The sequence below is a fragment of the Oryx dammah genome, unplaced genomic scaffold, assembly GCF_014754425.2.
Source record: "Oryx dammah isolate SB20612 unplaced genomic scaffold, SCBI_Odam_1.1 HiC_scaffold_28, whole genome shotgun sequence".
Classification (NCBI taxonomy): domain Eukaryota; kingdom Metazoa; phylum Chordata; class Mammalia; order Artiodactyla; family Bovidae; genus Oryx; species Oryx dammah.
In genome coordinates this window covers 21604427-21617575 of record NW_024070212.1, presented here as the reverse complement: position 1 = coordinate 21617575, position 13149 = coordinate 21604427, and the positions used below count along the sequence as shown (strand labels likewise).

General features: G+C 47.2%; 1 protein-coding gene across 32 annotated transcripts in view; it reads left to right on the top strand.

Annotated features, from left to right (window-relative positions):
• Positions 1 to 13149, top strand: part of LOC120855988 (phosphodiesterase 4D interacting protein) — a 244430-nt gene that overhangs the window by 213215 nt on the left and 18066 nt on the right. For 24 of the 32 annotated variants that reach the window (XR_005719359.1, XR_005719357.1, XR_005719356.1 and 21 more), the window contains 10 exons: positions 429 to 664; positions 1694 to 1745; positions 2832 to 3055; positions 3671 to 3823; positions 5787 to 5972; positions 8872 to 9123; positions 10177 to 10308; positions 10997 to 11116; positions 12242 to 12431; positions 13012 to 13136. Coding sequence is in view for 23 of the 32 variants with exons in the window: in XM_040230914.1 (XP_040086848.1) it covers positions 429 to 664; positions 1694 to 1745; positions 2832 to 3055; positions 3671 to 3823; positions 5787 to 5972; positions 8872 to 9123; positions 10177 to 10308; positions 10997 to 11116; positions 12242 to 12431; positions 13012 to 13136 (1670 nt within the window). In the remaining 9 variants the exon portion in view is untranslated. The remainder of the gene's footprint in view (positions 1 to 428; positions 665 to 1693; positions 1746 to 2831; positions 3056 to 3670; positions 3824 to 5786; positions 5973 to 8871; positions 9124 to 10176; positions 10309 to 10996; positions 11117 to 12241; positions 12432 to 13011; positions 13137 to 13149) is intronic. The other 8 variants (XR_005719353.1, XM_040230911.1, XM_040230901.1 and 5 more) reach the window with 2 other exon arrangements.

Here is a 13149-nt window from a genome sequence, read left to right as displayed (position 1 = left end):
AAAATACAGTCTGCTGTGATATAGATGGTCTTTGAAGTAGAAGACATGAAAGGACTTATTTGGATTTTTAGTATTTATTGAGTACCTAGTCAATAAATATTTTTAGCATTTATTATCAACTATAAGTCTACACTATATTGGTGCTGTAAGGGAAGTAAAATACAGCACAGTATTTACCCCCACAGAACTTATTTTTCACTTTTGGCACATGACTACTGTATATTAAACAGTGGAGGAATGGTGCTGTACCATGTTGTTTGATGCAAGTTTGTCAGGACAGAATTTACTCTTAAACACATCCTTTGGTTTTGGTGCCAGAATTCGGCATAAACTGAGGAATTCTTAGAGATGCTCTTACAGAAATCTCTACAGAAGCCCCCATAGCTTAATTTTCCATTCTTACTCTTTCCTCTTCTTTCATTCATTAGGAAATATGATTCCCTGATTCAGGACCAGGCCCGAGAACTATCCTACCTACGTCAGAAAATACGGGAAGGGAGAGGTATCTGTTATCTTCTCACCCAGCACTCGAAAGACACAGTAAAGTCTTTCGAGGACCTCCTAAGAAGCAATGACATTGACTACTACCTGGGACAGAGCTTCCGGGAGCACCTCGCCCAGGGCAGCCAGCTGACAGAAAGGCTCACCAGCAAACTCAGCACCAGTAAGTTGGCCTCATGGCTTTGGGACCCTCTCAGTGACTCCCAGAGCCCAGCCCCAGGTGCCTGCCTCACCTCCACCACAGCTGTTAACCCAAGTCCTGCTTCTGCTTCATTCCTGGGGGCCGTTATGAGATCAGGACTGGTGGGCCGCACAGAGGAGGAACCACAGGGTTGGAGAGGCCGTGATTACAACTGTAGAAATGTCATCATTTATGGAATGTGCCCTTTGGGAAAGGAGGCTGAGTTCATCCAGTGTTGGGGGAGAAAGGGAGGAGGGATGGGAGGACTTCATGGCAATAAAAGGAGCCCTGAATCGAGAACTGCAGGACACAAGCTCTAGCCTGATACTACCATTCAGTCTCTGTGGGCAAATGACTTAACTTTTGAAATCTTTGACATCTCTTGTTTCTTCGCCTATTGCCCGGCATCACACATGAATATAATTCAAATAGAGATAAAGGACAGCACCATGCCCACTTGAACATGGGCACTGAACATCACAATACACAGGCTAGGAATATTGGTCACAGTTAGAGTCTTTTACCTAGAATTTCCTGAGAGCACCCAAGGGGGCACAGCAGGATCAGTTTTGGGGGCCAACCAGCCCACATCCCAGTGGCAGGTGCAGAGGTGTTGGTCACTTCCTCAAAGCAAAAGCAGGTTCTATGTGAAAGCTATGAGGGGACACAGAGCTCTCACCTGGGAGTCATTCTGTGGCAGGCTTGGAGCCTGGTGTGTTACAGAGGGAATCTGGCCAAGTGCCTTTTGAACTTTTTTTTGCATTGATTTGGGGCAGAGGCAGTCATGATGGTGATCGCCAGGTCAGGGAAGTTCTGCCTGGAGAGCGCTAAAGATCCTGCAGGTCTGTTCTCTAAAGATGCAGCCTGAGGTCTCCCAGATTAATTCTTCCACATGTCCTGACCACACATAGCGTGGTCACTGTTTTGCACTTGAATAGGCTCTTGCACTTGTAATGTGTCAAGTGAGACCTGTTTAATTTCTTACTGTTTCTTTCTGAATTTGGTTTGCAGAGGATCATAAAAGTGAGAAAGATCAAGCTGGACTCGAGCCACTGGCTCTGAGGTAATTCAAATAGAATCTGGTAAAGAAATTGGGAACAAGGCCTAAGGGATCAAGGAGGGCTGCAACTTCCCAAGTCGGAAGTGGGGAGGGGGTATGGAAAATACTGATTGTAATGAATTCATTTGTTCATGAAACACCTTCCTGTTCTTTTTAGTTTAATTCTTTACACTCTTTTGATAGAATTCTGTTGATTTCTATTTGTATAATGATTCTCCAGGCTTAGTAACCTAGAGTCAGTCTGACCTAAAAGTAAACTTACCAGATTTCAAGGGTCCTTAGCACCCCAAGGATCTCCTCTGCTCCCCGACTCTGGGTGTTTAAACACACGGTGTGCTTTTTGCCAAGTTGGCTTACCCCCAAGTTGAGTTAGCAGCTAGTTTAGTGGCCACATAGTTTCCTTGGGAAAAAAAGAATTGTATTACAGTTCCTAATAAAATTCCTCAATGTTGCAGATCTTGGGAGGCTACAGTGCCTTGGAAACCAGTTTCCAATGAGTCACTGCATATTTTCTTATTATGTGCAATAAAGTTCAGGCTGAGTTCTTTGTAGTTACCAGTTCAAATCCCTTTGTGTCATGAGTACGCTTTAGACCACTCAGTGCTCCTCCAAATATCTGCGGTGAAGGACAAAGGATTTTGTTTTTCTCTCTAATCTATCATAGACACACACATGGTCTGTACCTTAATCAACCAGATGATTCTACTTACGTATTCTTGGATGTTGTGAGAATGCCACAGTGCTGTGTTTCTCGGTGCTCACCGTCTATTTCTGTACTTACGTTGTTGGAGACCGGGAACCAGCAGTTCTTGGACTCCAGCTGTCCTGGGGACCACGCTTGGAGCAGCAGCGCCTTAGAGGGCTGGCTGAGCTCCTGCAAGTCCTCAGTGTATCGTGTGGCCAGTACACTGGGCACCTCTTGCTCCCCCTTCCTCTGCACCCGGCCTCCTTCTCACTCCTAAACCAGAGATGGGTAATTTCATTTATTCTTTGTAGGCACGGTCCCCTTGACTTAACGTAGTTTTCCTCATAAGGACTAGCTCATCCAGTGATCCTGGCTTCCCCTGTTGTGCTCCTTCACCCCACCAGGCTTAGCAGGGAGCTGCAGGAGAAGGAGAAAGTGATTGAAGTCCTGCAGGCCAAGCTGGACGCCCGCTCCCTCACGCCGTGCAGCGGCCATGCCCTGTCTGACTCTCAGCGCTCTCCCAGCAGCTCCTCCTTCTTGTCTGACGAGCTGGAAGCCTGCTCTGACATGGACATCGCCAGCGAGTACACACACTATGAGGAGAAGAAAGCTTCACCTGGTCACTCAGGTAGCCTCCACTTTCTGAGCGGAACCACTTTTTTCTAGGCTGAGAGGAGACTTCTACATCCAGGCTTTATAGATACACCTTGGCCTGTGTCAGGCTGAACCATGCCAAACACAGGCCCCAGTGGGTCAGGACCTTTGCTTTGCTCCTGACTCTACAAGCTGACCCTGTCACTGGGTCTCCACTCTCACCTGAATGCTGTTGGACCAGGCAAACCACAGTGGGAAGAGTGAGAAGAGGATGGAGACTTTTGCTTCCCCACTGCCTCACACAGTCTGTCTGATTGACCTCCTTCTTTAAGATGGGATGTCTTATCCCTCCAGCCAGCTGCAGCTCCTGAACCCCTGAGTTTCCTTGGGTGTCCACATACGCTGCTGCACTTGCCTGGTATTTTTGGAGGTGCCTTTGTCTTGGTTCCCGGCTCTGAGCCCCACTGTTACCTCTCAGGTGGCTTTTCTCACTGAAGGAGCAATCTGCAAGTAAGGAATGCAAGCTGCTCACAGTGCTTGTGCTTGGTGCTTTCCCTGAAAACAAGGCTCTGCCCTGGTTAAATTGTAAGATCAGATTCCAGTTCTTTGTAGAATACCAAACATGTTCTTTCATTCATGGGTTTTGTAGATTCCATCCATCATTCGAGTCATTCTGCTGTATTGTCTTCCAAACCATCAGCAACCAGTTCATCTCAGGGGGTTAAGGCCGAACCCAGCAGCAACCCCATCAGCTTCCCAGCTCCCCAGAATCCCCCCAACGAGGCCAGCCAGGCCCATCCAGGTATGCACTAGCCAATGGGGCAGGGGCTTCATCTCCTCTCACTCAGCTTTGACTTTTCTTCAGGGACAAGAAAAGCATCATTAGGAGCTTAGATACATCGAATCCTAGACAAAAATCAAGAGACCATTTAAATTCACTAATAGGGTCTGACTAATCTTTAACTACTCTAGAAAAATAAATAATCCACATCAGACTTTGATCTGCATACCAATTTTGACCAGTCATTGGCTAATCATTTTAAAAGAATCATCTTCATTTCTTTCTCTCATTTCACCCTGGGAATCAAAGAGGCAAAATGTTTCTCTCAGGATTATTGTAGCCAGAGAGCAAAAAGAAATTTCCATCTGCTGCTCTCTTGTATGTTTTCCCCATTTTATCTGCAGAGGAGCCTCTGTAGTTGGTGGGGCTATTTCCTTCATAGCTAGGATGCTTCAGTATCCTTAGAAGGGATTCTGTTCACATTACATTATCTTTCATGGTTTTATGAATGGTTTGGTGGTTCTTGATATATATATGGTATATCTTGGACCAACAGAGCTGTATATTTCATTTACCTGCCTCAGGTTAGTTACCAGGGGGTTTATTATACAATCACAGCTCCACACTAGCAATGGCACAGAACAGGCAAACCTTATTCTCACCTGCTGCCCCCCAACAAGACGGGCTGGCTGCCTGCCTTCAGTGTGGTTGTGGTGAGGCTGCATTCAGCAGAGATGCCTACAGAAGAACAACACTTTTCTTCTGCTGTCCTTGTCTCTCTTGAGAGCAAGTCAACCAAATCTTAAGGAAAAGAATGTGTCCAACTCTTTCTGGGCTCAAAGTTTCTGGGCCAAAATTTCCAGCTAAACCAGGAAATCATGGGGAAAAACCATTCGCCAAGCACTGTAGACATCTCTGTGAATGCTTTGGGATTTAAAAGAGCAGGTCAAAGGTTTTAGAATCTGAATGCCTCCCTGAAGGAGGCCTGGGCTGTGTCACTTGGTAATTCAGGGGTCTTGTACTGCTCTGATACTATGTCAGCATCCTGGGATAAGGGATGTTTTTCAGAATGTGATCACTGTCTTCTGTGTGAAACAGTCTCCACAAGTCTAGACCTCTTGGTTTCTGCTCCCTCTGTGGACTACATGCCCTTCAACTGTTTTTAGGAAAAGGAGAGAGATTCAAACTTCCCAGGCTTCCTGAAGTCTATAGATGGGCTGCATAATGATCACTTGTGAAGTTTTTTCTTTTAAAAAACTTTCTGCCAGAGTTTATGATTCAGTAGGTTTGCATCAAGGATGGAAGAATCCACATATGTTAAGCATTTTTCTTAAACTATTTGAATGTCCAGACTGATTTGCATGCCACTGTGTCTAAGTCAGTTTGCCAAGGCTTTTATTTTTCCTTTGGTGAATGAGCACAGTGATTTGGGATTCTCAAGTTTGCTTCCATCCGCCTTGAATTTTATGCATTAGTCATGCCAGCATCCCCACTCTCCTAGTCTACTCCTGTCCTCCTCAGGGGGAGTCCTGTTGCTTTCAGGAGTTCTAGGTGTAGGGGAGTCTTGTCATGGGGGCCAGGACTGGCCCATGCTGGCAGCAGCACCCCAGGGCTCCTGAGAGCATTCAGGCGGAGCCATCCTGACTTGCCATGCCCAGGTGGCTAGGATGGGGCTCTCATGGCTGCCTGAGCTATGGTAATGCTACCTTGCCTTTTTATAACCGACTGTTTTCAAGATGAGCATAGAATGTGAATGCAGGATAGCCCTGGCAGGGGAGAGGAAGGAGGGAGTGAGATAAGTCAGCCTCTTGGGTAGCTGTGCTCCCCCTTGGCCATCTTAGCCATCACCACACTGAATGACAGACACTCCCCAAGGAGACACCTGGTCGGGAAATAGTTTCACCTTCTCAATCTTTCACCTGTTCTTTTCTCTCCCTTTCGGTCTAATGACTTATGTCCTTTCTCCCTAACTTTCTGTTTCTAGGCCTTCATTTCCAATCCATACCCACGCTGGTTAGCCTTCCCCAGGCACCACTGCCCTCAGCTCCACCCAGCTTCCTGCCTTTCAGCTCTGCTGGCCCTCCCCTCCCTGGCTGCTGTGAGACACCCATGGTCTCCTTGGCAGAGGCTCAGCAGGAGCTGCAGATGCTGCGGAAGCAGTTAGGAGAAAGTGAGCACTTCCTGCTGCATTTGTGTGCTTGCGAATGGTGGACCCACACTGTGTGTCTCTGCATGGCTTTGGCTGGATGGCAGAGTTTTAAAAATAACACAGGGGTACACGCTCTCAGTGGACGATTGAGGGAGAGCTGCGCTTGCTGTTTTTGGAAATATATTTGCTGTTAACTTTCCTATGTGTGTGTTTCATCAGTTAGTAGGTAACTAACGATCCTCCTATGTGAAATAAGAAAAGAACTTCACATGATGAATTTGCCCTCTAGTAGTGCTTTAAAAAAAACTAGAATGCAATTTGAAATTACCTTGTAACCATGGTCTGTGCCTGTAAAGAAGAGCTTGGATGGGCCAGAGATTGATGGTCACCATACAGAGTGTCCAATGACCTAAGACCACAGCTGGGGATGTGTACAGCTTGAGCCCCATTTAGACCACATTAATATCCCTGAAATTGGATACACTGTCTACTCTAACCTTAGTTTGATTTCCAGCTAGACTGAGATAATTTTTAAGGAGAGTCTGCACAGTGTTCTTGCCTGGAGAATCCCAGGGACGGCAGAGCCTGGTGGGCTGCTGTCTATGGGGTTGTACAGAGTCGGACACAACTGAAGCGACCTTAGCAGCAGCACATGTTCCTTCCAACAGGCAGTGAGGTCTAAGAGGCTACTTTCTGCTACCAGTGTTACACAGGTATAACAATCTAAGTACCTACCAACGTGAACATGGTCTTACCTTGTATGACAGAGCCAGGGCAGAGAACTGAAACTCAGAGAGTGAGGTTACTTGATCAAGGTCACTAGTAAGGGGGAGAAATGGACTTGAATTTGGATCTTCTGCTCCTGGTTCCATGTTTCTATTATACCTTCTCCATCTAGAATGGTTTTGTTACAGTCCTACTGAGAGCACAGGCTGAGCTCAGCTGAACAATGCTGGAGGCCCCTTGCAAAAGTCTTTTCTCTCTTTAGAGATGACAAGAAGGTGCTATTCTCTCTGAACTAGAACTTGCTACCATGCTGCCACAGCAGGTCTGGAACCAACAATTGATGGATAACAAATCTGTTCCATGCCGAAAGGCAAGAGTGTTCACTAGACTACTTTCCTTTTCCTCACTTCCTTTTCCTTCGCCTTTCCACATTATCACATTGTCTTTGCCCAAAGGGAAAGACAGGAAGAAGAGCACTGTGCATGAAATGGTCTGCTGATGCGGGTTGAACTGGAGTCACAACCAGTCTGTTCCACAGGCCAGATTTTGGATGGTCCAGCCTTGGCGAGAAAGGCTGTAGCCCTTTCTTTGCCTTGTTAAGCACAGTCCTCTCCAAAGAGCTCATCAGCTCTCCTCCTTCGCTTTAAACCAAGCTTCTGAGTGGATAGTGGTGCATGGCAGCTTCTCAGGTCTCTCTGGAGCTAAAATCTTCTTGTGCAAGTATCTGTCTGGTGTTTTTGCATGGTTTAGGGGATGCACTCTGTATTGTGTGGCTGGGGAGACTGGACCATGAGACTACTGATCCCTGTTACTGATAGATTTGAAGCCTCCTACGATCTTGGTGAGAAAGTAAGCTGAGTGTCAGCAACCACTGATTTCCCCCTTTGCCTCGTGTGGGGTTGGGTTGAAAGTGGTGTGGACTAGGTAGGGAGATACATCTCTTTTAAATCCTGGACTGTAATTTGGATGCTTACACGTTTCATCCTCCTCCTTAATTTCCAGTGATCCTAATGAATATCTAGTATTTTTCAAATTGGGGAAGGGGAGATACTTGACAATACTTCTCAAACTTTCCTGCCTATTAGAATCAGCTAGGATGATTTTAAAACATTCAGTACACAAGCTGTACCACATACCAATTAAGGTCAAATCTCTGGGGAACCAGGCACCAGTGCTTGCTTTCACATTGTCTCAGATGATTCTAGAATGTAGCCAAATTTGAGAACAGTTATAAATAAGGATCAAAATTGACAACTGCCAACTACATTAATCCCTCAAAGGGGGTTGGCTTGGTTGGAAGAAACCAGGACCTCACTCCTCACTCTTATTTCTTAGGCAGAGCTACCTGTTTACTCTGCTGCTTGTGTCGATAATCCCTGGAAGAAAACAGTCTTCTGAATGTGAATATCCTGAACTATAGCCGGTTCACTTCTTTCCCTCTCTCACCCAGCTGGGATTATTTTTAAATAGAGCGGAGATGATGGGAAGGCCCATGATTTCATAGGATCTATGAAGGCATCAGCCTAGAAATGAAAGGTCCTACTTCCCCCATGGGAGAGTGTTCGTGACTCTTCAGATACAAGTGATGATATTTCAGTTCCTTGAATCGTGTTGAGTAAGATTCAAATCACCCCTTACCTTATACAGAACCTCCCCCAACCTCAGCAAAACATTCACTCTGGAGTGACTGGGGCCACCATTCTAGCTGGATTTATGCCCCTTTCCTCTTTTGACAACCCCAAAGGAAAACTGGGAAAACAGGCACTTTAGCTTCCGGAACAGCAAGTATTCCCAGGAACACAAACATTCCTGTTCACAGGTGTGCTCAGTGCTATGGCCCATCACACTCTTACCCCCTGACTTTCCCAGGGAGTTCTACCCAGGACCTTCCCTGGACTCTCTCATGAGGCATTATCACAGGAGCCAGGATTAGGGCCGCAGGACTTTCCTTTTGTGCACACGGCTGACTTTAGGATGCTTTATTCACCCCCTACCTCTTGTGTCTCATGCTAGCGAATACAAGGGGTTAGAGTTGTAGCTTCTGGGGTGTCAGTCTTCATCTCACTGGTATTCCGCAGCCGACTGGGACCTCAGCCCATGTGTCCCCTTCAGTGTCTGTTCTTCTCAGCCACATGTTTCCTGGCTGATCCTTGTGTTCTGCTACTGCTTCTCACTCGTGTTTCCTTCTGCCCAGGTGTCACCAGTGTTCATCCTGCTTCCCCAGCCACATTGCCAACCAATCCTACAGAAGCCAGATCTTCCCACTATCTCAACCCTACCCAGCCCCTCTGTCCTCTGAGGAACACCACGGAACTGGGCAGAATCCTGGAGCCTGGGTACCTGGGAAGCAGTGGCCAGTGGGACATGATGAGGCCTCAGAAAGGGAGCATATCCGGGGACCTATCCTCAGGCTCCTCCATGTACCAGCTTAACTCCAAACCCACAGGTAAATACAAAGCTGAGCAGGTCAATTGTTTCTCTAAACGATATGAAACCCCTTACATTTACCAGTTACCCTGGTAACTGTACATGTACACTTACAACTCCCTTACATGCACCCTTATATGGGAGGAGGCCCATGGGGCTTTTTTAGCACCAGCTGTCCTGTGTTTGAAATCAAATTACTCTTTTTTAAGGGTAAAAGTGACAGGTTATTTAATTTTAAACCTTTTTTTTTTTTTTTGTATTGGGGTATAGCCAATTAACAATGCTGTGATAGTTTCAGATGAGCAAAGGGCCTCAGTGATACATACACACGTACCCATTCTCCCTCAAACTCCCCTTCCATCCAGGCTGCCACATAACATGAACAGAGTTCTGGGTGCTATATAGTAGGTCCTTGTTGGTATCCATTTTAAATATAGCAGTGTGTACCTGTCCATCCCAAATGCCCTAACTATCTCTTTCCCCCAACCTTCTCCCTGGCAACCATACGTTTGTTGTCTAAGTTTGTGAGTCTCTTTCTGTTTTATAAGTAAGTTCATTTGTATCATTTCTTCTTAGAATCTACATATAAGGGATGTCATATGATATTTCTCCTTCTCTGACTTCACTCAGTATGATAATCTCTAAGTCCATTCATGTTGCTGCAATGGCATTATTTCATTATTTTTTATGGCTGAGTAACTTTCACTTTTCACTTTCATGCATTGGAGAAGGAAATGGCAACCCACTCCAGTGTTCTTGCCTGGAGAATCCCAGAGATGGGGGAGCCTGGTGGGCTGCCATCTCAGGGGTCGCACAGAGTTGGACACGACTGAAGCGACTTAGCAGCAGCAGCAGCAGCAATATTCCATTGTGTATGTGTGTCTGTGTGTATACATCTTGGTGGAGCCAATTCACTCTTTAAACAAAGTCACCTGAGCTCCCATATGCCCATGAGAGAGGACAGTGATGTTTAGGGATCTTGCTGAGAGGCCACTGGCAGAGCCCCCCTAGTGGGCCCCACTAGCAGACAGGATGCTCCATCCCCACCTCCTCCTGTCCTGGGTGGCTGCAGGGGCTGACCTGCTAGAGGAGCATCTTGGTGAAATACGGAATCTGCGCCAGCGCCTGGAGGAGTCCATCTGCATTAATGACCGCCTGCGGGAGCAGCTGGAACACAGGCTCAGCTCCACTGCCCGCGAAAGTGGTAGGAGAGGCCCAGGGCCTCCTATTTCTGGTCTAATTGGGGAGAATCTGAAGGTTGCCCTAGAGAAGAGAGTCACAGATTTCAAAGCACTGCAGTCTGCTTTCCTCCACTTGCTCCTTACAGTCAGCAAGGCAGGGGCAAGGACCATTCCCCTCCCTTTGTTGCTGTATCTGAGCTCAGAGAGTAACTCTCCTCACTGCGGATCTAACCAGATCTGGTCCCCAGAATCCTCTGGCTTCTTGTTCACCATAAAGCTGCTCATTTGCTGCCTGCTGACTTCTGTGCCCTGGTTCTGTGATTGGCATGTGGTGGAGCCAGGTCTGCAAAGCCTCCCACAGCCGCTTAACAAGGTGGCCTTCCTGCCCACACTCTCCCCCAGGCTGCTGACACTGGGAGGCTGGCCTTTCCAAACACCCTTGACCTGTCCACACTGCAGCAGGAGCAGCTATTTAGGGAATAGAGCCTCCTGAACAGCTCACCCAGGGCACATGAAATGCATGCAAAGAACCCATGCAGAGGAGCCACAGGAAAGCAAGGCGTTCGGCCCAGCAGATGTCGTCCCACCAGGATGCGAGTCCTCGGGGTTTTCTGCTGGGTTGGGACAGTGTCTTTGGAGACAGAGAATGAGCAAACAGAGAGCCTCTGTTACCCAAATGTGTAACTTACCTGCTTGCACTTCCCTGGACAGGCTCAACCTCTAACTTCTACAGTCCGGGCCTGGAGTCCACACCTCAGCTCTCCAATGAGAACAGAGTCCTTAGGGAAGAAAACCACAGGCTTCAGGCTCAGCTCAGTCATGTTTCCAGAGGTGAGTGCCAAAAGCCACAAACTGTGGTCAGTGTTGTATCCCTTTCTTCCCTGGCCACACCCATCACCAGCTGGAGAAGCAAAGAGAGGAGGTGGAGAGAACAGAGCTACTCAGACCCACCAACATCAAACTCCCATAGCTTTTCTCACTCTAGAAAGGGCTATTTCCTGACAGTGCCCAACCATGGGCCTTCAGACGCCTAGGCTCCAGGGAGGAGGAGCTTTAGGAAATCCACTTCTGTGCAACTCACTTGCAGTAATTCAGTCATTAGCTATCAAACTAGATACCAGTTAGTGCCTGTCCTACCTCCCCACAACTCACAGCTAGTTTGGACCCAGGAAAGGGGGGAGCAGGAGGCCTATACACCCCCTCAGGTTCTTCCAAGACCTCTCTGAAGCTCCCTGTGTCCCTCTCGTGCTGATGTGCTATCCCCATGTCTCCTCTCCATCTCCCTCCTTATACACTCAGGGCTCCTCTTTGGTCCCCGGTCCTCATGACTGTGTCTGGAGGTGCTAGAAAAACATCTTCCAGAGCTTTCTCAACACTAGTGAGTGGGCATCCATGTGTAGGCATCATTTCCTTTGGGGCTTGGGCAGGGCGGGGGGTGGTGGTGGTGGGCGGTGACCTTAATGTTAATTGAGTTAATGAAATCAATGTATTTTCAATCACAAATTATTTTTATTTACAAATATTTATTGAATAGCCAAATAGACAAAGAATAGTGGCTAAGAGGATTAAGCCCAGAATGAAATAATGCTTGCAGGAAAGGAAAAAGACATTAAGAGAGGTTTCTACATAAGCCTCTTGATCCTTGGCAAAACTCACGAGTGGATTATTACATAGAGGGTATGTGAGTACTTAGAAAATAGAGTTAGGAAGCAGAGTGTGTTCTCTAAAACCAAGGCGGGCCATACTGAATCACAGCAGCAACCTCTTTGCAGAGAAGGAGGCTCCCACTGCTTGGAGCATGTGGATGTAACAGCAGACACTGGCTTTGCCTCCCCGGCAACATAAGCTGGGCTTCCTTTCACCTTAGTTCTGTTTGTCGGGATGAATGTGCTTGGGCTTATCTTCCTGCTGACCTTTGATCCTACAATATAAGTACTCCTGTGTCCTGCTTACCAGAGCACTCCCAGGAAACAGAATGCCTGAGGGAGGCTCTGCTGACCTCTCGATCCCGGCTTCAAGAGCTGGAAATGGAGCTGGAGCATCAAAAGGTAGACCGGCAGCAGTTACTGGAAGACCTGAAGGAGAAGCAGCAGGAGATCTTGCATTTCCAGGAGGAACGACTGTCTCTCCAGGAGAAAGACTCCAGGTTAGAGGGAGCCCATTGAAGATGGCCCCATTTTCAGATTTAGAAAAAGGGATATTGGCAAGTCACTGAATGGTCCTTTTCAGAAACCTCAATATTCCCTCTGCTATTTCAGATTATGGGTAACTTTGAACAGAAGGAATGACTTCTCTAGGAATGACTTTTTCACTCCAAAGTTGAGAGAGTAAAACCCTCTTATGTAAGGCTTCAGCATATCAGATTCTGAAGAAAGTACTTCCAGTGAGTTTTAGGATATTAGTCCCATCATCACCTAGGAGGTCTACACCAGTCTTGGTGCTGCTTCCCAGCATAAACCCTGTAACTGCTGGACAGCATGACAAGACACGGTGGGGCAATAAGAACACCAGGTAGTGTGTCCCAGGTGTGATAGCTAACAGCACAGTTCTAAGCAAAGGGACTTTTCTGAGCCTCTCTTGCCACATCTATAAAATAAAGGCAGTGGTCTTCATGATACCTCAGTTGACATGTAGGGCTAAAATTCTATGATGCAAAAGTTGGCTCAGAGCCTCTTGCCCTGATGGCAATCCACCTGCTCAGTGGACCCTTGCTTCTCCCTTGCCAGGCTGCAGCATAAGCTGGCCCTCCTGCAGCAACAGTGCGAACAGAAACAGCAGCTTTTCCAGTCCCTCCAATCAGAGCTACAGATCTATGAGGCACTTTATGGTGACTCCAAGAAGGGGATGAAAGGTATGTTTTCCCT